Genomic DNA, 24,293 nt, shown 5'->3' with positions numbered 1-24,293 from the left:
CCATTTATTTTAAGTGTTTAATTTGTTGCATGCAGTTGCTAGACGCCGGCCTGTGTGTGATTGCGCTTTGACTCAGTCTAGCCAAAATTCTGATTATCCTTTGCCAGAGGGCACTGGGAGATTACAGGAAGTACGAAAGTGCTGGAAAAAATATTACTCATATAACGGGACACAAAATTTCCCAGTAAAAATCATCAGTTCTGGCAGGGCCGCTGCTAAGGTTTTGGAGGCCCTAAGCATAACTGGTCAGGGACACACACACACACACACACAAACACAAAAGGTTTACTCAAAATTTTACTATTTATTAAAATTACACATGTAACTGTGAATATTTACAACGTTATAAGTAAGGCCAATAACAGTGAAGAACAGCACAAGAGTACTATTTATAATGTATAAATAATAAATAACTTTCTTAACACCAGCATTAGAAATTACTTAAATAAAAATGCTGTCGATTCCAAACAAAATGAGCTATGAACAAATAATTATGCAAATAAATAAAGACATCATGATATTAATATGATAAAGACTTCATGATAATAAAATAAATACAATGAACAACAAATGCATGTCTATTTTAAGCAGTGGACACGTCATTTACACAAGCCAGCCTTAAAGGTTATGAAATTATCGTTTATATTCGTGGTGTATTTATATCAGCCTGTCAAAATCTATAGAGCTGTCTGATCCTGCTGTCATACAGACCATTTGGATAGTGCACTGACGGCATTAGTCAATAGGTAGGCTACTCTGTTTATTAATCAGTCACTAAAAATCTTCAAACTACACTACTACTATTTGCAAACGTGCCACGTGCCTTGCAATACCAAGATTAGTTTCTAGTTAAGCGTTTAAAGCTACCAAATCAGCAAAGCCAACGTAACTAGCTCAGGCAACACCACTGAACATGAAGTAATCAAAACTATTTAAACCTTTATCATCGAAGTTACTCACCAGAAAGGGATGCATGGGCCTCATCTTTCTGCTTATTTTTCTTCTTCTTCTCAGCTCCAGACTCAAACCGTCGCTTCATAGTTGAATTACCATTTAGTAGCAACTTCGCGCGGTGAACTTGTCTCCTGCCAAACTCAAGTAGCGTTGCTACTTTAGTCAGGACTAAGGTTGCCAGATAAGTTACGATTTTTCATCCTATTTGTTTATTTTATTTTAAGTTTTTAACTTACACAAATATTGCACTGGACAAGTTTTTGTATAGAATGGCCACATACGCTTTAAAAATGGTTAAACATGCGCAAGATTTAGCGCCTCCATGCATTTTTGATTATTTATTTGACTGGACAATGTGACATCTGGCAACAACCAACAGAGCAAACCGAGCCGTGCCATTTCAGGCAATAGGGGTGGGGGCATTATATTATGCACAAAAATAATAACGTGCCGCTTTTAAGTAGTAGAGTAGGTGCCCCATGCAATGTTTAAAGACAAAAAAGATGAGCGTATCATTAATAATTCACATTGGGTTTTAAATTTAATAATGTCATAATTTCAACACATTTCATTCTCAGTCAATTTGGCTCCCTGCAACTGCAAAATGGTTGAGGCCTAACGCTGGCTGCGTTGTCTGCGTATGCAGAGCGGCGGCCCTGAGTTCTGGCATGAATTCTATTGCTCATCCTGCGTCTTTATCTCTCTGTATGAGGATTTATGTGTCGTGTTTATGAATAAAGTGAAAAAGATAAGAGAGAGAGAGATAATAAAAGGATAATAAAACTGTAACAGAATATTAGAAAGAAAATAATTATGAAAGTAAAAGTAAAGAAGGAAAAAGTGAGACGGAATGGGATATAGAAAATGAGATCAACAGGAAGAAAAACAGAGGAAGAGAGAGAAACAAGTAAAAGGAAAAGGGACACATGGAAGAGATAAGGATAGACCGGAAGAGAGAGAAAAAGAGGAGGAAAAAGTGAAAAGAGAAAGAGAGGCAAACAACGAGAGAAAGTGCAGGACAGTGACAGAGACAGATAAAAAGAAAGAAAGAAAGAAAGAAAGAAAACAAAATATTAAAAAGGGATAAACAAAGAAAGGAAGAAAAAAAAAGAAAAAAAAAATACAGTAAGTAGCGAGTGTAAATTGAGAAAAAATGAGAAAAAGAGAGAAAGAGAGGAGTGATAGAGTGGTGGATAAAGTGGATGAATAAATAGGTGGAGAGATTGTAAATGGAGAGAGAGAGAGAGAGAGGAGTGATAGAGTGGTGGATGAATAGGTGTAAATCGATTGAGAGAGAGAGAGAGACAGACAGACAGAGAGAGAAAGGGCTAGAGAAGTGATAAAGCAGTGAATAAATAGAAAAGGATTGTGTAAATCAAGAGAGAGACAGAGATAGATAGATAGATAGATAGATAGATAGATAGATAGATAGATAGATAGATAGATAGATAGATAGATAGAGTGGTGGATGAATAGGTGGAGAGAGTGAAAATGAAGAGAGAGAGAGAGGTGGATGAATAAGTGGAGAGGGAAAGAGAGAGAGAGAGAGAGAGAGAGAGAGAGAGAGAGAGAGAGAGGTGGATAAATACATGGAGGGAGAGAGAGAGAAAGAGGAGTAATAGAGTGGTGGACAGTGATGGTATAGTTACTTTGAAAAAGTAATCCGATTACTGATTACTGATTACTCCTTTAAAAAGTAACTGAGTTACTTTATGGATTACTTGATTTTAAAAGTAACTAAGTTACTTTACAAGTTACTTACTTTCAGCAGCTGCAGACACCACCTCCCGCCGCCTTAACATAAACATTATAACCAGTTTTGCCAATACTCCCTTTATTGGAAAATGCATTTTTAACAGCAACAATTTATCTCTAAGTTGAACGATTTCCTAAAAATATACGTTTTTTTTTTATAAAAATAAAAAAATTAACATAAATATTTTTTTTAAATAAAAAATAAAATATGGTCTTTCTTGATTTTAATAAACATAAATACTTGTTTTTATAACAAATATATAAAATAAAGAAAGTCTTTCTTGACCTGACATATTTAACTCTGTAAAACTGAACATTGAACCTGTTGTTCTCTGCAGGGCAGCAAGGAGTGGTTTTATAAAACAGAACCGTGTATATGGTCTAGACCAGGGATCACATATTTGCAGACTGGGGTCCGGGTCCGGACCCAGACGTTGTCCAATACGGACCCATACCGGACCAAACTACTGAGAAAGATTTAATTCTGACAGTGTTCATTTAAAGCACCGGAACTTTTCTTGTCTTTACGGTATACGCGCAGTGAACTTCCAATCACGTGTGGTGTAAAATCTTTAAATGCTCTCCTCTGCCAATCAAATTTGTGGCAGACCGCTGCCCTGGCTAGTGAATTGGGACTCGGCCGCAAAAAAAACGCTTTAATAAAGAGAACTGGCGAAAAACGAAAACGGGCGGAAACTAAAGACACGCCGAGCGCGAGAGAGAGAGACGCGTGTGATTGGGGAAGAGCGGAGGGGGAATGGGTAAGGGAGCGGTGTGTGTGTGTGTGTGTGTGTGTGTGTGTGTGTGTGTGTGTGTGTGTGTGTGGAGATGAGGTGGAGAGAGAGAGAGTTCCTACACTGCACTAATACACACAAACTGCCCTACATACTGGGAGAGAGCAGAGAGCTGATCACACTCGCTGCCCAATACATTACAGCCTGTCACAACCTGAGAGACAACCAGTGAGACCGTCCACCAATCACTAATATCTGTACTTATATCTGTAATATGTTATATTGATATTAATATATTAATGTTACCTCTTTTACTTCTATTAATCTAACTTTAACATGCTTTATTACTACTTTTACTTATTTTCTTTATTAATAACTCAACCTTTTTAATATTACTGTTTTTTTTTCTTTCTTTCTTTCTCTCTAATCTGTAGATTTATTTATGTATTTTATTTTTGTTATTATTAGTATTTCTTTTTTTTTATTATTTATTTATTTATTTTATTTTTTTATAACGTCTGTTTACTTGTATTATTAATTGCTTTGGCAATAGTGTATGTAATTACATTCATGCTAATAAAGCACCTCTGAACTGAACTGAGAGATAGAGAGAGAGAGAGTAACGCACAGTGACTTAAATAAGTAACTTTAATCTGATTACTGGATTGGAAATAGTAACGCGTTAGTTTACTCGTTACTGAAAAAAAGGGTCAGATTAGAGTAACGCGTTACTGACATCACTGGTGGTGGATGAATAGGTGGAGAGAGTGTAAATGAAGGGAGAGAGAGAGAGAGACAGAGAGATAAAGGAGTGATATAGTGGTAGATGAATAGGTGGACAGAGTGAAAATAAAGAGAGAGAGAGAGAGAGAGACAGACAGACAGAGAGAGTGGTGGATGAATAAGTGGAGAGAGAAAGAGAGGGAGAGAGAGAGAGAGAGAGGAGTAATAGAGTGTGGTGGATAAATAGGTGGAGGGTGTGTAAATGAAGAGAAAGTGAGAGGAGTGAGAGAGAGGTGGATGAATAAGTGGAGAGAGAGAGAGAGAGAGAGGAGTGAGAGAGAGGTGGATAAAAACGTGGAGAGAGAAAGAGAGGGAGAGAGAGATAGAGGAGTAATAGAGAGTGGTGGATAAATAGGTGGAGAGTGTGTAAATGGAGAGAGAGAAAGAGAGAGAGAGAGAGGAGTGAGAGAGTGGTGGATGAATACGTGGAGAGAGAAAGAGAGGGAGGGAGAGATAGAGGAGTAATAGAGAGTGGTGGATAAATAGGTGGAGAGTGTGTAAATGGAGAGAGAGAGGAGTGAGAGAGGAGTGAGAGAGAGGTGGATGAATAAGTGGAGAGAGAGAGTGAAAGAGAGAGAGAGAGAGAGAGAGAGAGGGGAGTAATAGAGTGGTGGATGAATAAGTGGAGGGTGTGTAAATGGAGAGAGTGATAGAGGACTGAGAGAGAGGTGGATGAATAAGTGGAGAGAGAGAGAGAGAGAGAGAGTGAAAGAGAGAGAGAGAGAGAGAGATAGAGGAGTAATAGAGAGTGGTGGATGAATAAGTGGAGGGTGTGTAAATGGAGAGAGATAGAGGAGTGAGAGAGAGGTGGATGAATAAGTGGAGAGAGAGAGAGTGAAAGAGAGAGAGAGAGAGGAGTAATAGAGTGGTGGATGAATAAGTGGAGGGTGTGTAAATGGAGAGAGATAGAGGAGTGAGAGAGAGGTGGATGAATAAGTGGAGAGAGAGAGTAAAGCATGACTGGAATGTAAAAGTCTGTCTCTTTAATCAGAAGACAGAGAGGCGGGAGCTCTGCCCTCCTCCCCCTCAAACCGCCACCGCTCTGCCTCTCCTCTTTCACTGCTGAACAACTGTCTGGGGGAAGTGCTGGTAAATTCCACTAACACACACTAATCTAACAAGTGTGTCTAAATGACTTGATCACATGTGGTAGTTTTTGGAGAAAACCAAGGGTATTGTTTTATAATTCAGGGCACTTTTAGCTTTATAATACAATATTTAAAAATAAAGGGCATTTAAAATAGTTAATTCTGCTTTTGTTGGAAAAGCTTTATAATGTTTTACAGGAGCACTGCTGTGAGGACTTGATTGCATTCAGCAACACCCCACAAATTAAGTATTAAGTTGAAACTACATATCTAAAAGCTGTGTGGCATGGGTGCGTTTATTTGAAGGCGTGACCACAGACAATTGCATATACAGCTCTGATTTTACCAAATTAAAAACCTCTGGAATATAATCAAGAGGAAGATGTATGATCAAAGCCATCAAACCAAGCTGAACTGCTTGCTGAATTTTTGCACCAGGAGTGTAAAGCATAAAGTTATCCAAAAGCAGTGTGTAAGACTGGTGGAGGAGAACATGATGCCAAGATGCATGAAAACTGTTTTTGTATTTACCGACCTTGATTTTTTTGATCGCTCTCTGATATGGCCTTGCACTATGGCATGTTTTTCCTCTCTTACTGTTGTTTGCCAGTTTCAACTTTGCCTTTTTTGACTCTTCTCCTGCCCAATACCTCATTTAATAAAGTACAGTATATTTGTATTTGCATTTGGGTGGCCATGACAGATGTGTACATAGGCAAAATTAGTCAAAGTATGTCACCGTCCAAATATTTATGGTTCTGATTTCTAAAATAAATTAGTGTAGAGTTGAAATAGGCGTAACATATTGGCTTATAATTAACATTATACAGAAGACAATAGAAATAGCACACAAAGACAGCAATACAAGTGTGTGTGTTCACGTGGTGCTGATAAAACCTGGTGATTCACATAAAAAAAAAAAAAAAAAAACAGGGAGTGAGTCGGACTGTTAGTGGAGTGTCTGTAAATAGATGCTGTGTGGAGGAGTTCACACACAGCTCCTCGCTGACCTTCCGGGCGTAGGAGTGGCACTGGCAAAACCCGTACAATAGCTTGGCAGATGAAGAAAGTATTAGGCTTTGAAAAACAGTCCTGATAGGACCATTTAGTGCTCTAAGTAGTTGCTTAGGGAGCCTGCTTACAGTGCTATTAAGCATTGTGGGAAGGAATAGTAAGATTTTGTCAAGGGCTTCACCATCTCAAACATTTTTTTAAAATGTATTGCAGGTAATGAATGAATATAAACACATTAAAAATTAAATAATACAGGACTTTTTGATCTATAACTATTTTTCTATCTACACTTAAATACAGTATTTACACATACTCCTATAGAAAAAGGTGCTACATCCTAAAACTCTAAACAATCTTAATAGTGTGAGTTTGGCAGGTATTAATATTATTATTACATTAATATTAATATACTGTCCCTTTTTGAAGAGCTCTTACTGAAGCACTGGAGTGAGAGCACCATAACAGATGGCTTGTTTGTATTAAAGATGTTAAGATGAAGTCAGCTGACAACATTTAATGGACACTATTATCTGATTACTACAGTTCTACTACTGTTCTTCTGACCTTCTTCTCTTAATCCATCACCCACACAGAAGATCATTTGTGAGGAAGACATGCTGTTGTACAGAGCTTTGTGAGCCACACTACTTTAAGTTAAACATTTCTTCAAATACTGTAATTCTTGTATTTCACATATTTCATACACATTTTAAGTTGCAGATCATATAATCAACATTTGTGGTGTTGTTTTGGTTTTAATTTAATGTAAAAAAAAAACAGACCAGAAAATTGATCTAATCTCATATATAGTTTATTTTTGTTTTAATAAATACAAAAAGTAATGTCCGTTTTATATATTACTAATCAGCTACAATTGTTGACAAGACTAGGAATTTTAGGATTTTTTGGGAATTTGGATTGGGACTTGAGTGTCAAGAATTGGGGCTTGACTTGAGGCTTGTTTATATTGAATTTGGACTTGATTCCAGACTTGAGTGTCAAGAAATGGGACTTGACTTGAGATTTATCCATATTGAATTAGGACTCAAGGCTTTACTTGGGACTTAAGTGTCAAGAATTGGGATTTGACTTGAGATTTACCCATATTAACATGGGACTTGATTCCGGACTTGAATGCCAAGATTTGACCCTTGATTTGCGACTCGAGTGTCAAAACTTGAGACTTGACTCGGAACTTAAGTGTCAGGACTTGAAATTTGGATTGGGAATTGAGTGTCAAGACTTGGGACTTGACTTGAGATTTGTCTATATTGATTTGGGACTTGTCTCAAGACTTTACTTGGGACTTTAGTGTCAAGAATTGGGATTTGATTTGAGATTTACCAGTATTGACTTGGAATCTGAGACAAGAATTGACTTAGGACTTAAGTGTCAAGACTTGGGGCTTGAGTATCAAGCTTAAAGTCACAGGTTAACAATTATTAACTTGGGTCTTGATGTCCTTTATTGACTTTGGACTTGAATCAGGACTTAAATGTCAAGACTTGGGACTTGATTTGAGATTTGTCTATATTGATTTGGGACTTGTATCAAGACTTTACTTGGGACTTAAGTGTCAAGAATTGGGACTTGATTTGAGATTTGCCTGTATTGACTTGGGACTTGAGACAAGAATTGACTCGGGACTTCAGTGAAAAGACTTGAGACTTGAGTATCAAGCCTTAAGTCACAGGTTAACAATTATTAACTTGGGTCTTGATGTCCTATTTTGACTTTGAATTTGAATCAGGACTTGAATGTTAAGACTTGGGACTTGATTTAGGATTTGGGATTTACTTCTCTACTAAAACTTCCATCTTAAGACCAGCTGGTCATCCAGAAAAACACACCCATTCTACGCTGGTAGGCTAGCTTGTTAACTAGCTCTTGACCAACATAAGGTGTGTTTTTTTCTGAATGACCAGCTGGTCTTGAGCTGGATTTGTTTTAGGATTGTTACTTGCAACTTAGTGACTTGTTTCCATCCCACCTATGCTCAAAAAATAGATAAAATAGCTATTATTAGTTATAATTAGTGCACATTTGGGATAGATCCTATACAGCTGTAAGAGGGGAGAGTAGCTTTCTTGCCCCATTTGCCCAGAAATGGCCCCTGTTCCAGTAATCCAACACCACCACAGAAAGCCCCTGCTGTGTAATGGGAGGGAGGAGCATCTGATCCAAACACAACTTCACACTCTCACTTTCTTTAGTCACGCTCTCAGTCTCTCTCTCTCTCATTCTCTCTCTCTCTCTCTTCCTCCTGCTGCTGCCTGGTAGGTAGTTCAGTAGTGAACAGGCAGGACTCAGAGACTCAGCTCCCAGCATTCAGCTCTCATTTATAACTATAGGCTCTGCTCAGCCTCAGCATTTACCCTAAATAATCACCCACAGTTTACTGGATCAAATGTGCCAAAGGACTTTATTTGGGATTAGCCTCGGTTTGCTGTGCTTGTATTTAGTCACAGGTAAGTTTTTTTTTTATCATTATATTCCATTGGGTCTTTATTTCAGTTTGCGTCAGAGAGGCAACAGAAGCTGAGCTCTTCATTTAAGTCATGCTTTAACTTAAAGTATATTTCCATTATTTTCATGTTAATCATTGATGAATCCTTATAGAGTCAGAGTAGCTTGTTGATATAGTTATTAATAATTATTAATTGCGGTGTTGTTGTGGGTGGGTAGGTGGGAAACTACCCAGAATTACCCTTTGCTCTGAGATAGTGCTCTGTGAAACTGGATGAATTGTTGTGTTATCTAGTGGGCTGTATGCTATAGGCTCATTTCACCAGATATTACAGTAAAGCATCTTCTGGATTTTTTTTTTTTTTTTTTTTTTTGATGAACTCTGGGTTTTCATGATCACCCAAATACCAGTAACAAGTGGTGACGAAGCTGAAATTCCTTAGTTTAGACTACCAACAGATGACGCTGTTGCTTTGCTTTTATTGTGTTTAGTGCATCTCTAATGAGTTTTAATGCAGATGAGTGCTTTTTTTCAGTTGTACAGAACTTTATATTATTTCGAATTGTTAATTTTGTTAAAGACTCGGTTTAGAGTAGTTTCTTTAGTATTTTATAATAGTATTTTTAGAGTTACCCCAGCTGGCATTTCAACGTTGAATAAGGTATTTTAGAAATAGAATGAAAGTTGACCCGCTGTTAGGTAGGTTTTTATAATGTGAGATTCAAAGTTTGAACGCTAGGTGTCAGAAACGGGCCAAAGAGTCGGAGAGGGTGCAGAAAAACAGGGCAAAAGAGTCTAAAAGCGGAGAGAGTGCGCATTTCTAGCTCAGAAAAACGGGCCAAAGAGTCTAAAAGTGGAGAGAGTGCGCATTTCTAGCGCAGAAAAACGGGCCAAAGAGTCTAAAAGTGGAGAGAGTGCGCATTTCTAGCGCAGAAAAACGGGCCAAAGAGTCTAAAAGCGGAGAGAGTGCGCATTTCTAGCGCAGAAAAACGGGCCAAAGAGTCTAAAAGCGGAGAGAGTGCGCATTTCTAGCGCAGAAAAACGGGTCAAAGAGTGAAAAAGTTGCTGTAATTAAGGAGTTTTATATTAAGAGACATCATGAAATTAAACATCAATTTGAAAAATCTTAGTTTATACAACACTGTCAAAGCTATAGATAGTAAGTCAAGTAAAATGATGTGTAAATGAAATAATCAGGAAAAAAGTATTATTTAAATTGGTATATTTCATTATTTGTTTTATTACAGAGTCTGTGGCCCGTGACTTCAAATATATTTCTCCTTCTGGCCCCCAACAAAAAACGTTTGGACACCCCTAAATAAATCATAACTCACAAAAACTAGAAAATATTGGTTAACAAAGTGTTAACAATAAACTTCCATCACTGTAGTAAATCTGAGTATAAAGAAAGTTACCCATCACTACCAATCTGATTACTGAACATCTGATCTTAAAAACACTAAAACAGTAAAAATAGTAGAACATGAACCTGGTGTTAAATTAAAAAGCAGTTACTGCAAATAGAAGTAAAACACTGTTCCATTCCTCCATCCAACCGTTTTTTAGAAATGATATGTTGATGAAATGTGTAAAATGCTGATTCAAAAGTCAGAAGGTTGAGGACATTATGTTGATTCAACATTAAAACATACAAAGTTAAAACATACATTACTTTAGTCATATTTCAACCACATTTCAACGTTGAATGTCGTGAAGGTTGTGTGCCAGCTGGGACAGTTGTTAATGATTATTATGCAGCTCCATAAAGTGTAATATTTTAATTAAAGTGTCAAATAATTAATTAAAAATAGGCTAAATGTGATTTAAAGTCTACTTTCTATTAGACTCCCAGTTCAAATTCAGTTTAAGTACATGGGGAGATTCAGTTTTACAAAAGTGAATCTTTTATTCCATGATTCATTGATTCACTGATCTAGAAATCAGTTCTTATCTCCAACACAACGAGATTCGGTTCAGAGAGTGAGTCATTTTGTTGGTGTTGTGTTTAAAATTAGGATTTTAAGAGATTTTCTGATGTGAAAGGTAGGGGTGGGCGATATGGCTCTAAAATAATATCACGATATTTCAGGGTATTTTTGCGATAACGATATACTTGGATATACTATATAGGAAAACAGAAAAATATGTAATTAATTTCAGGAATATAACAGTATAGTATAACAGAATAATCATAATGTGGCAAAATAAATAATATAGCATAAAATAATATAATGCAGCAAATAATATTGCAGAATATTTAGTGCATGCATATAAACTGCAAACTAAAACAATTATATAATAAATACACTTAAAGCTTCACAGTAAATAATAGACTACTTTTAAGACAGAACAGCCCTATTATCACGATATGGATTTTTAATATCACGATATTTCTGTGTCACGATATATTGTATACGATATAAAATTGCCCACCCCTAGTGAATGGTTATTATTCTGTTAAACAATAAAAATTATTGCACGATTCATTGACTGAATTATGGATCAGTTTTTATCTCCCAGACTCAAACACAGTGTGATTCGGTTCAGAGAATAAGTCATTTCTTTAACACTGTGTTTAATATTTTGATTTTAAGAGATTTTCTGATGTAAATGGCTATTATTATGTTTTCTCAAATGATTATTATTCTCCAATTTAGGCGATTTTATTGCATGATTCATTGATTCACTGATTTAAAAGTCAGTTCTTTTCTCCCAAACTTTCTGTAAAGATTTTTTTTAAAACAAGTGGTTATGAAGATGTTGGTAAAAGAGGTCAGTTTTTTATGTATGTTTATGTGTATTTGTAGTTTTTTGCTAATGCTGTGTTTTGTAATATTATATTATTGTAATACTTCAACTGAGGAACACTAAAGAGTGAATGCTGTGGGTTAAGAAACTCATCTCTAGCATATTGTTATTTTCTACAGGTACAAATGCCAGCTCTAATTTGCGGCTTGACCCACCGAGAATTGTGGCAAGCTATGGAAGTTCTATCTCTGCAACATGCAGCACAGATGTTGCAGACTACTTGATTATGGATTGGGAGGCACCAATAGGAACGAGCGAAAAAACAGGACCTAAGATGGTCACCTGGATAGTGGGGAATCTGACAGAATGGAACATGAAACCACTTTGCTACATCAGCGTTAATACAGACGGTCCAGAAAAACTCCTACTCAGCCTGACTGTATACAGTGAGTATTCTGTTTTCACCTGTCACTTTTTAATTATCACAATATCCCAGCTATTATACGAATATTTAGCAAAAAAGTCAACCTATAACATTACAGAAATAACATTTTAGGAACATTCCGATAGTGGCTGATGCAATACTAGTTTGCATCACAACAATGTTTTTTAAATTTCTTACAAAATACTCCCAGTTAGAGAAACACAACAGCTGCTGATACATGATCACAATGATATCACAGTAATGCATAATATTTCAGGAAAAAAAAAAAAGGTTAAATTTAGGGCTGTTAACGTTAAAGAATTAATGCATGTGATTACTTTGGAATCAGTAATGAGTAATTTATTAAGTTAATTACAACACCAAGTTTGACCCCAACTTCCGCCATAATCTGCCCCACCCCATAGCAGTTTGCTTGTGGTAAGAACGTGATCTAGTCTTGATCCAACCCAGTTATCAAATATACTTCTTTTTATTTGAGCTAAACTGCTGATAAGGCACAGTTTAATCTGATTTATATGAGCCAGATTATATACTGCTTTGAACAAACGCTGTCCCTGCTGCTCCTCCATGCTCTATGTTTACACACCCAGTATGTGCAGCGTTCACTGCTCGCAGCCGCGCTGCACGTCCCAATGAAAGCACTGTGTTTGAAATTTCAGCAGAACATTTTCAAATATGGTCATTCCTGCAGAACCACAAGTTTTTAACTTTTTAATTGATTGATAATATGGCAACCAAATCTAAAAAAGCCCATATTCCAGGGGTGTCAAACCTGTCCACTTTGGGCTGGAGTGGCCGCAGGCTTTTATTTTAAACAACTGATTCCACTTGTTAAAGGGGCTGCTTCTGCTCGGCTGAAATGAAAATCTGCAGCCACACTTACAGCCATATTTTGTTGTATTATATTTATTACATGTTAAATTAAATTGTATTAATTATATACATTATAATTTTAAATTAACATTCAAAAACATGTTAGGAACGTCCAGAGTAACGTCCAGAAAACATTGTACAAAGGCATATTCGTTGGATATTGAGATTTTGGGCTCTTGACCTAATTCTCAGTTTAATTTTAGTTTTTCATTTTTAATATTCAGCTACAGTTCTAAAATGCTTGATATTTTCTGTAACTGAGTGTGGGTATAAAATTAACTTAATTCATATTTTTCGTTTGACAGAGATTCCTGACGGCGTGTGGGTCAGCATTGTGGGTCACACTGGACCGATGATTGAGGGCCGACATTATGATCTCCAGTGTGATATTCAGAACGTCGCTCCTGTTGGGAATGTCATTGTGAAGTGGTTTAAAGGAGACACTCTAGTGGGAAATACAACCTTTAGTGAATCCAGCAAAACTCCAGAGAATCTGTTAACTACACTCCAGATCTCCCCCAACAGAAATGATAATGGAGTTCAGTACAGGTGTGAGGCAGAACTGGATCTGGGACCAGATGGACCTCAACCTCCTCCTGCAGTGATGTCAGATCCCCTCACCACTACTGTACACTGTAAGTTACACATGCGTGTAACTTCTACTTCCCCCTCCTTCCTTGAGGAACTACATAATCTTCTTTTATATTCTCAGGAATTAACCATTTATATTTAAAAACTGTTGTGACTGGAAACAACAACAGACCACTGAAGTAGTGCGTCATTCTGAAGTCCTCGAATGGCTTCCTTGTCTAAGCGGAAAATCAATGGGCTGTTCAAAATCTGGCCTTTATCACATTCTGTGGTAAATAAATATGTTCTGAAACCTGTATGTTTTATTCTGTGTACATTTTACTCCTAAATATCACTGGATCCTCTGAATTACGAGATCGTTTAAGAGTCGTAATTAGAAAAATGCTAGCTTTAAGCTAATGCTACAGCGCAGTGACCTGACGTCCCAGCGTAGCCACAGAAATCGTCAGGGGACTCTTTTCGACGTGACACCCGTGAACTCCGGCTGTATGTTTACAGCATATTACACACAGCATGTTAAGATGTTTGGTGTTTCTTGTTCGTTGTTTTAGTACATTAAGCCACATCAAGAAGTGTCCTTATAATATGTTTTTGTGAAAAAAAAACACCAATTAAGTCTTAAGGCTTTTTACATTAAGACTCAGACTTCAGTTAGTTAGCTCTTTGGTTCTGGAGTATGTCTTTCGGCTAGTTTTCCTGCTGTATCACACAAGCTCGTCTCAGTGAAGGCAGATAGTTAGTTAGTTAATTAGTTAGTTGTTAACTGATTATTTGGGTCAGGTTTGTTGTAATTAGTATAAATTAATGACTCTCTAACACAGGCTACACTGCTCAACACGACCAGTTTAAATATTTTAACGATCCTCTGTGAGGAAGAAGAATAATCCAAAACGCGATCTGATGGGAGTTCGCTGGTGTAGCGCAGAATCGAGTCCGTTGCCATTCCCTGCCGCTGTGCTGTGACGTCAGTTAAGCATTAGCTTAAAGTTAGCATTTTTCTAATTACTACCCTTAAACAATCTCGAAGTGATATTTAGGAGGTAAATGTACACAGAATAAAACATACAGAGTTCTGAACACATTTATTTACCACAGAATGTGACAGAAGCCAGTTTTTGAAAAACCCATTCAAATTTCTTATAGGTCTAAACCTATGGCGCTGACTACAAAATGACGACACGACTTCAGTGGTCTATAAATGACGGATGTTTTGACATCTGACATTTGCTCATAACTGTACAAAATACAAATACAAAAAAAACATGTGTACACTTAATGCCCTTTCTGTTTCATGTTGCAGATGGACCAGAAATTTCGTGCTCAGGCAATGTTACAGCAATACATAATGAAGAGTTTACGCCCAACTGCACTGTACAGGGTCATCCAACACCTAAAATTACTTGGTACAAGGAAGGTGTAACAGTGTTGTTTCCTAAAATAATGGACATTAATGATGCTGGACAGTATATTTTAAATGCAAGCAGTTACACCCATGCCATCCACCCAGTGGAAATTCAGGTGTTGTGTAAGTACATATATATATTAACATATTTTCATCAGTGGTTTCCCAATTCATTAACAAAATAGTAATGAATAAGTAGTAATGTAGAAGAGAATGCTAACTGCTATATCACTGCACTTTTCACAGATGCACCGTTTGAAATTAAGGAGTTGGAGAAAACTACTATAAATCAGAATTATGACGGGGTGCTAAAGTGCTCTTCCGTCTCCAAGCCTCGCCCACAATACAATTGGACATACCCGCCAGCAGCCAACGTGAGGGTTGTGAACGTAGATGGAGTATCTCTGCTACACCTAGATTACATCACGAGAAACAACACTGGAAATTACACCTGCACTGCCTACAATTTTCTTGGAGAAACGTCACAATCTGTCCGAGTTGAGATGGGAGGTAAGAAATGTTAATGATAATGTGTGAATTAATTTTTGCTTATACACTATGAACTTGAAACAACGTTGAAACAACATTTAATGTTAAATGGTTGTGCAAAGGTTTAAATTTTAACATTGAATTAACATTATGTCCTCAACCTTCTGCCTTTGAATTAGCATTATACATTTCACTACCATACAATTAAAAAAAAAACGGTTGGATGGAGGGATAAAAGATTTTGTTTTTTTCCATTTGCAGTAAATGCTTTTCAATTTGGCACCAATTCTTCAGCATACCTGGGGGAATGTTCATTTTTCTTTTGGTTTTACTGTTGTGTTTTTGAGATCAGATGCTGAATTAGATTGGTAGTGGTGGGTGGTCAGTGTAAGGTTTATTAATTTATATTTCTGACTGTTTGAGGCTAAATGCAAAATTTTTTTTGTGTAGTGCAGAACACAAAAATAAGTTTTCATTCATTTGTCCAATTTTAGTTTTTTCATCTTTGCACCTGAACTAGATTTTCAGGAACAATTAGAAAATTGATATTTTCTTTATTTCCTGAACTTCTAGAAAACCTACAAGATTTAATGTTCTAAGAACATTGCATTTTGCAAGCATTATACCATTAGGTCAGTGTAGTGTTTAGTAGTTTAAATTCGAAAATAGAAAATTTTCATCCATTTTTTTCATTATATAGTTTTTCATTTCAGCCTTTGGCAAACAGAATTTCAAGAAAAATGAAAAGGTGTATCTTCTCTCGATTTTCAGATTAGTCAATTCTTGTATTTTGCAACACAAATCTGATGGTATAATCCTTGCAAAATGGAAAAATTTTAAAATAAAGAAAAGATTCATATATATATATTTTTTTTCATTTTCCCTGAAAATCTAATTGTGAGGTGCAGAGATGAAAATATTAAAACTGGAAAAATGTATGAAAAAATAAATCAACTGTTGGTATCATTCTTTATACTCTGTAGCTTTACTACAGTGATGTTAGTGAACTTTAGTGTTAACACTCATGTTAACCATAGGGTTTTTATTTTTATTTTAGTGAGCTATGGTTTATTAAAGGTTGAACCAAATCCAACGTTTATTCAAGAATAACATCAATATTGATTCAACGTTGATTCATCATTGAAATGCAGTGAACATGGCTGTAGTGGCAGTGTGGGCTAAACACTGTGGAAGTGGGAGGTTTGAGCAGGGCTTTACTGGGCTGTGCTGGGCTGTGCTGCTGCAGTGGGTGGGGGTGGGCTGAGGTGGGGTTGTTTCCTTCACTCCAGAGCTGAACTGGGGTCTGTGTGAGTCTGAGAACAGGAGGGTTTATTGGCTGGATAAAGCGGAAAGCTCTGGCTGCTGGGCTCGACTGGAAGTGGAGTGTTAGGCGGCCTGTATCCGGTGAACACAACCGCGCGGTATCCAGACCTCGCGAGCTCAAGCACGAGCGAGAAATAAAACCCTTAGGCTAAAATTAGAGGCAGAAACATGGCAGTGAGGAGCTACTGCAGGACTCTTTACACCCTCCTGATAGTGGACCTGCTGACTGTGCGCTGTGTGCTGAACGGTGGGCTGTTTTAATCCTGTCTGTCTTTATTTCTCTTTTCCTCCTTCTTATCCTCCTCTCTCTGAGTCTCTAAAGTCTGTGAAGTATATCTCTCTGCTTGTAGCTCTTTTTTCACTGGATACAAAGTTACAGTTTAACAGTTTTAACTTTTCAAGAACGATTATAACGAATTCCATCCGGTTACAGCAACAGAAGATCTATAAAACACTACTGTTAACAATACAGCATGTTCACACAGCCTGCAATAACAGAATATATGTAGTTTTAAAAGGTTTTTAAGAGCTGCTGGTGTTAAATTCAGAACCATAACACGCCCTGGTCACTCTGCCCACTGTCCGCAGTGCTTAGTTTAAGCTGACATTCCAGTAAAGAATATAAAAGGAAACTCTGGAGCCCATTTCCATCAGGAGGGGGGTTTCCTTTCTCTGCCTGAGTAATTTAATCATTGAACACAGACAGGGGTTTCTCTGCTTACAGAATGGTCCAGGACCTTTGCAACCTGTAAAGATTTTGGAGAGATAATGGATACCAAAGTTTTGACTAAAAGACTTGTTAGAGTCTGTCTGTCTGTTTCCTCTGGCTTGAGCCCACTTCCTATGGACACACCTAGTAATAGGACTGAGCAATATATTGTAATTAGTGGTGTCAATTGATAAATGCCTTGTCTTGTATACAGGCTATTGGTGTAGGTAATACAAAACCCTTATTGTCTGCAGTAAAATAACTTATTTACATTTTGAGGGCTTTGAAATCTCCTACAGGACACTTGGAGAAGCTGCCTGTTTTCTCTCTGCTTCACTTAATAATTCCAGATCAATAACAGGAATCAACCCAAATTCTGCATGTTTGAAAACAGACGTAAAAACGACACAAGCATAACGAAACTAAAGGATTGGAGGACACAAATGGTTTGATTTGTATTCAGGAAAATATTGATTTTAAAATGTGAGTTTAAAAGTTCAGGAAAGAGATAATTAAATTGAACAGATGATTTTATTCACTGTATTTTGTTATTAGCAGATTTACTTATATTTTTAAATCCCAAGATAAATATATAAAAAAGTATATATCACCATGTTGGAATATCACAGCTAATGCACAGTAATTCTTGTGTGATTTATTTCTATAATAATAAATGTGCGTCAGACAGTTGTGTGGAAATTCCATTGTTTATGGTAGGGAAAATTATTTGGCCAAAAAACTTTCCCTCTGAAAAGAACAAATAACGGACCTGCGCAGGAACAGCAATGTTATTTTTATTTGGTATTCTGTTTATTGTTGATGTAAAAGTTGGATTTGTGCACTGCTGTGTGTCCTGGTGTGTGTGTGTGTGTGCGTAACGAGTGGGGGTGTATGCACATTGAGTGTGCACGTGGTGCTACTGCGTTGCCAAGATAGCAATGAGTGTCTGACGGTTGACTGTTGTATAGTTTTATTTTTTTTCAGTCAGTGGCTTATCTTTGTTTTGCGTTGCCAAGATAGCAATACATGAGACATTTACATGAACACACCTTATGTTCAGACCACCATGCCAGTGGGCGTAGATATATTCATAAACTCCGTTGCTATTTAAATGAACACCTTATGGAATTATAATGGGTTTGTTCATCTAATTTATGCTGCTTGTACCTAACATTTGCTCAATATAATAAGTAATTATAAATAAAGAAACATCATGTTGAGACTTTACGACATTACACTGTGCTGTAATAGTGTTGCTAATGTTACTGAACACAGTTTCTTCTGGTAACTGATTTATTTTTTAAAATCTGTTCCATTTCAGCCACTCAGACAAGCAGCGCGTCCATCACTACTGTGAATCACTCTGGACCGATGATTGAGGGAACCCAGTATGAGCTCCAGTGTGATGTTCAGTATGTTGCTCCTGTTCAGCACATTACAGTACACTGGTACAAAGGAACGACTCGGCTGAACTCTCAGAGCTTCAATCTCTCGCAGACTGGGAACAAATATCAGACAAACCTGTTTTCTACACTCCGAGTCTTCAGCAACAGGACTGACAATGGAGCTCAGTACAAGTGCGTGGCAGAACTCACACCAAAGGCAGATGGACGTCACAGGATCAGCGTTACTTCAGAACCTCTCAATATTACTGTACACTGTAAGTTCTGGCTCTCTCTGCTCTTGATGAGTCATGATTGATTATTCATACCAAAGAAGTCCAGACCATTCCAAAGACCATGACGCACTAACCCAAAATTCCCCAGACAACCCAAGCGATTGGTCACTGTTTTCTCCCATTTGAACTATTCTAAATTGTTTTCCTCACTCTCCATCAGTCTTTATTTATCAGTAGTTTATTGACTCTTTCTGTAAGAACATGTTATAACTAGATGGGCTATGTGGCAAAAGGATTATATCACAATACTTAATAACATTTCCATAATACACAACACAACCATGTATCATGAGTTGAGTTACAAGGGGAAGTGGTTGAAATCCTGTTGTGTATCCATTGTATCTTCTCAGAAATGCGTGGGGTATGTGTTATTTTTTTATTGTCAACCTGTAATTTCATTTTCTCCCCAGTTTACAAGGCCAATTACCCAAACCAATCATTAGGACTCCCCCTATCACTAGTAATGCCCCAACACCAGGAGGGGCTCTTTTCAAACTGCTGCTGGTGCAGCATTGCTGAGTAGCATCAGAGTGTGCTTGAAGGAAAGCGCAGCAACTCAGTTCTGATACATTAGCTCACAGATGCAGCCTTGTGCTGATCCACATCACCCTAGGAGTGATGAGGGGAGAGAACACCATCTGCTGTACCCACCCAGGGCTCCAGCAGCTGATGGCAAGCTGCATGACTGGGATTCGAGCCAGTGATCTCCCTATCATACCCCTAATTCCTTGTCAATAGGGAGCTAAAGTTTGAAAGCTATTGCTATGCTTTGGTATTTGTTTCCCAACTTCTCCCTTAAATGCAGCAGCATCAGTAACTGCTGGTGCACTATTTACACAATAAAAAAAAACACAATTTATCATAAAAACAGTATTTAATCTTACCATCTTTTTCACCACCACAACTAACGTTAGTGTGGTGTTTGTTTCCAGGAACCTTGGGTTAGCATCATCTGTGCTGTAGAACGTATGACATTTTTAACAGAGAAGGAAGAATGAAATGATTCATATGCCATTTATTTGTCATCCAGTTTTTGTGTTTCTAATGCTGTCTTTTCACACTTGATTTTTCCATGCTGTTTCCTTTCTATAGACAAGCCTGTTATCAACATAGAGAAATTGCCGTCAGTTGTGCCAGTGTTCCGGGGCTATCAAGAGGTGCTTGTCTGTGAGGCCGAGGGTTATCCAGCACCCACTATCATTTGGACCTTCAAATCCCATATGGTTATGGGAGAAAACTACACTATAGAGGAAGCTACAAACGAGAATGTTGGTCTCTACACCTGCACTGCAAACAATTCTGTTAATACCACCATCATAGTGGTGAAAGTGATCTTAAAAGGTAATGATGCATTTTCAGTACTCTTTCTTAATTTTCCTTCTCAGTTGAAAGTATGGAAACTTCTGGGATCATTTCTCAGACATGGATTGAACCTAATTTTGGAATACACAGCATTTTGAATGGAGATTAGAGGTGGGCGATATGGCCCTAAAATAATATCACAATATTTCATGGTATTTTCTCGATATTGTTACTCTTGGCGATATGACAAAACACTGAACTAAAATAATGGGGACAAAATGTGTCATTAAACAATGTTAAGGATGAAATAAGCAATTTTAAAAAGTGGTGATGATAAAATCAATTCTGTTAAAAAAAATGGTGGGACAAAATAAGGCATTTAAAGCAATTGTATAGTGTGACGCCACAGACAGGAGTGAGACGCTTGCAGTAAAAATTAGGAGTAGCTTTAATAATCAGAGCTAAACCAACAAACTTGATCTGAGTACAAGCAACAGTACAAACCATAAACAAGCCAAATCACAGACCAAATGGTATAAACAACAAACGAGAAATAAGGAACAAAACCAGATTAAAAACATCCAAGAAAACAAGACTACAAAAAAACAGATTGGTATATATACTCAGGGAAACACCAGTAATTAATCAGAACACAGGTGAGGCTGATCTAACAATCAGGTGCTGATTAGCTGGCTGAGACACGTGAGTGAGAGGTGCATTCTGGGAGTTGGAGTTTGTGAAGGTGGACAAGTCTGTAGAGGCATTGGAAAGTGTGACATATAGGAACAAAATCCTTTATATAAAAAGTGTTGGTGACGAAAGCTTTTACATTGAAAAAAAGGGGTTGGAACAAAATCTGCAATATCAAAAATGGTGGGGACAAAAAAAGTATTTATCTAAACCTGTTATGGATTGGAGTGTCTTTTATTTCTCATTTGGGGTGAAATGTTCAGCTGTTTCCTGTTTTACAATTGATTTTTCTTTGGTGTGTTGTGTTTCTTTCGCCACAGAGGACTACCTGCCCCTGATTGCAGGTTTTGTTGCACTTGTGGTGGTGATCACTTCAGTCTTCTTCATCGTCATCTACTCCATCTACTACAAAAACACCAAGATGGGCCGCTACATGGTGGAGGGCGCCAAGCCCAACGCTCAGAACGGAAACGTGGCACAGAACGGCAAAGACAGCGCAATACCCATGAAGAAACTCTCACAGTACAGCATCTCTCTATAGGACGTGCCTGCTGCTTTCTTTCTAGTGTGTTTGGACTCCTGCCACTAAGTGCGACTTATTCTTGACATGTCCTCCTACGGATTAGAAGGACTGGAGTGCCCTGGAACTCTGCAGATCCTCACTGGGAATTTGGCTTTTCCAGCTGAGGTGAAACCGCTGAGTTATTCGCTGAGCCATGCTCTTTTTACAGCTTTTAGCCACCAGCTTGTTCATCTTCATACCAAACCTGCAGTCACATTAACTCGAATGTTCACTCGTGAGCCCACTTTATGTGACTGAAACTACTGATGAACTATAGCAGATTTAAAGGCACTAATGTTAAGATTGTAGAGTTTTCTATGTTTTTATTTTCACCAACATCTTTTATAATGAACCACTAGATCCCAAAACTGCTGAACTGAGTACTGTGAGCTGCCATGTTTTATAGTCCTTTTATACTTTTTTTTACTAATATAATGGGCCACACTGAGTTTCTCAGACAGGGATTAAGCCTAGACTGTAACCAGTTGTATTTTTCTACACTAAAATCATACAGTAAATAGCGATGTTCCATTGTAAAGCTGTTAAAAGGGATGCATCTTGGGATTTCCTTTGAATACAGCTTTCAACTGTATATTTAAGGGAAAAAACGTGAGTTTAATAAAGCATTTTAGGTTATTTACAGTAAGTTCAAGGGTAAGTGCTAGTCATGGTTAGCAGCGCTAGCCAGCCGCAGTTAGGAGTGCTAGCCAGTCGCTGTTAGCAATGCTAGTCAGCCCCGGTTAGCAGTGCTATTCAACCACAATTAGCAGCGCTAGCCTGTTGCAGTTAGCAATGCTAGTCAGCCCCGGTTAGCAGTGCTATTCAACCACAATTAGCAGCGCTAGCCTGTTGCGGTTAGCAGTGCTAGTCAGCCCCGGTTAGCAGTGCTAGTCAGCCGCAATTAGCAGCCCTAGCCAGCCATGGTTAGCAGTGCTAGTCAGCCCCGGTTAGCAGTGCTAGTCAGCCCCGGTTAGCAGTGCTAGTCAGCCCCGGTTAGCAGTGCTATTCAACCACAATAAGCAGCGCTAGCCAGTCACGGTTAGCAATGCCATTTAACCACAATTAGCAGCCCTAACCAGCCGTGGGTAGTAGCGCTAGTCAGCCCCAGTTAGCAGATAGCTAACCGATAACGATAGACAGAGGAACTTTAAGTGTTTCAGTAACCCAGGGTGCTATCAGCTAGCAGTGAACGCTACAAAGACTACATTCCGATATACTCACCTGTGAACGGTGAAAGAGCTAGCGCTGTGGTTCGCAGCTAATGCTAATGCTGCTTCACCCAGCCTTAGTGCTGGAGAAAGAGTACACTGAAAATGTACTCTTATAATGCTGTGGCTTATACATGTGGCTTTATTGCTCTTTAATACCTGACTGATAGAATTAATACATAAAGTGCACAAGATTATAAAGTGCAGTGTCAATTTTTGGGAAAATTAAAGAAATGTATGTGTGCCTTATAGTCTGAAAAATACGGTATGCCAAAACCTACTCTGAAGCTGTAATACTCTGTAATTCAGTGAATGCAATAATGTAATACAGTGAATTACTACATTAATGGTATATTTTTGCCATTTTTGCCACGAAAAAACTCAAAATGCTTTGTAGGCCAAGACTACGCTTAACCCTCTGGGAAAAGTCTGGGAAGCTGCCCCTAAAAGTCCTAGTTAGCACACTGATTATGTATGAAGATGTTTGAAGGAATATTTATTCACACCTTTTGTATAAAATTTTCTTTTCTTTTTCTTAAGTTATGCAGAATTGTTGTACATATGTAAAAAAAGAAACTTTTTGAATTTTCAGTTTAGAATTACCAAAGTAAATGGCGCTTCAGTAAATGCTGTACAGTGTTTCTCATTAGACATCAGTGTGCCACATCCTTAAGAAAATAGCCTAACTCACTTAGTACCCATTTCCTGTTTTTTCCCCCTGTTTTTGTTTTCTCAGCTTTGAATGTAGATTGTTGCAATAAGTGTTAACATGAATTTGTAAATGGAATTTCCTGTGCCACATACGCCTTCCGCCCTTGCACTATATATGAGATATATATTTTGTTATTTGTAAATGCTATGCATATAAAGCTTTTTATATGATGTTTTCAGCAGTGGTAGTTTTCATTTACTGACTTTCACTGTTTTACTTTTTGGAGTCTCTAAATGGATCAAAACTAAATGGATCAAGACTTTTTTTACTTAAGAAATAACTATTTACAAATTTGTTCAGTTATATCCGGGCCAACTATGTTATCTCACAAAATCTTGGGTGGTTCCACATTTACAAGTCTTAAGCCCTATCCGGACAGGATTAGTTTCTCAGACTTCTAATCATGGCTCATATTGTATAGCTTATTTTTTAATAATTACAATAATAAATATGCATAATACTAATGTAATAAAAAAAAACTACATGGGTAAGCTAGCTGGTTAACCAGTTGATAACCAGCATAGTGTACATTCAATTTTGATCATGCTGGGCAAACAACAGCATGGATGGTCTGGCACAGTGGATAACACCACTACCTGCTAGTGAGCTACCACATCATTGTGGGAGACTGCGATTCAGTTCTCAGTCTGGGTGACTGAATGCTGCGCTACACCAATTAGATTCCTTGGGCAAGACTCTTATACTTATGTAATTTTGTATTAAAGTGTCAGCTAAATGGTGTAAATGTAATTCTTGGTCATGCTGG

The 24,293-nt window shown here is 37.6% G+C and overlaps 1 protein-coding gene across 1 annotated transcript; it reads left to right on the top strand.

The window, feature by feature from the left end:
• Positions 1-8,551: 8,551 nt before the first annotated feature.
• On the top strand, positions 8,552-23,705 carry icam3 (intercellular adhesion molecule 3). Its single transcript, XM_022668016.2, has 8 exons — positions 8,552-8,796; positions 11,723-11,989; positions 13,167-13,496; positions 14,753-14,977; positions 15,101-15,364; positions 18,697-19,035; positions 20,146-20,394; positions 21,366-23,705. Exons 1-8 carry the CDS (start codon positions 8,736-8,738, stop codon positions 21,584-21,586), a joined length of 1,956 nt encoding a protein of 651 aa, XP_022523737.2. The 5' UTR covers positions 8,552-8,735; the 3' UTR covers positions 21,587-23,705.
• The last annotated feature ends 588 nt before the right edge of the window (positions 23,706-24,293 follow it).

This window comes from Astyanax mexicanus, chromosome 3 (genome assembly GCF_023375975.1).
Source record: "Astyanax mexicanus isolate ESR-SI-001 chromosome 3, AstMex3_surface, whole genome shotgun sequence".
In the NCBI taxonomy this organism is placed as follows: Eukaryota; Metazoa; Chordata; class Actinopteri; order Characiformes; family Acestrorhamphidae; genus Astyanax; species Astyanax mexicanus.
This window is presented reverse-complemented; position numbering and strand designations above follow the sequence as displayed.

Coding starts and splice junctions, on each gene's coding strand:
- icam3 (XM_022668016.2), top strand. CDS start 8,736: ATGTGCCAAAGGACTTTATTTGGGATTAGCCTCGGTTTGCTGTGCTTG. Junction 8,797..11,722: donor GTGCTTGTATTTAGTCACAG/GTAAGTTTTTTT, acceptor TATTTTCTACAG/GTACAAATGCCAGCTCTAAT. Junction 20,395..21,365: donor GGTGAAAGTGATCTTAAAAG/GTAATGATGCAT, acceptor CTTTCGCCACAG/AGGACTACCTGCCCCTGATT.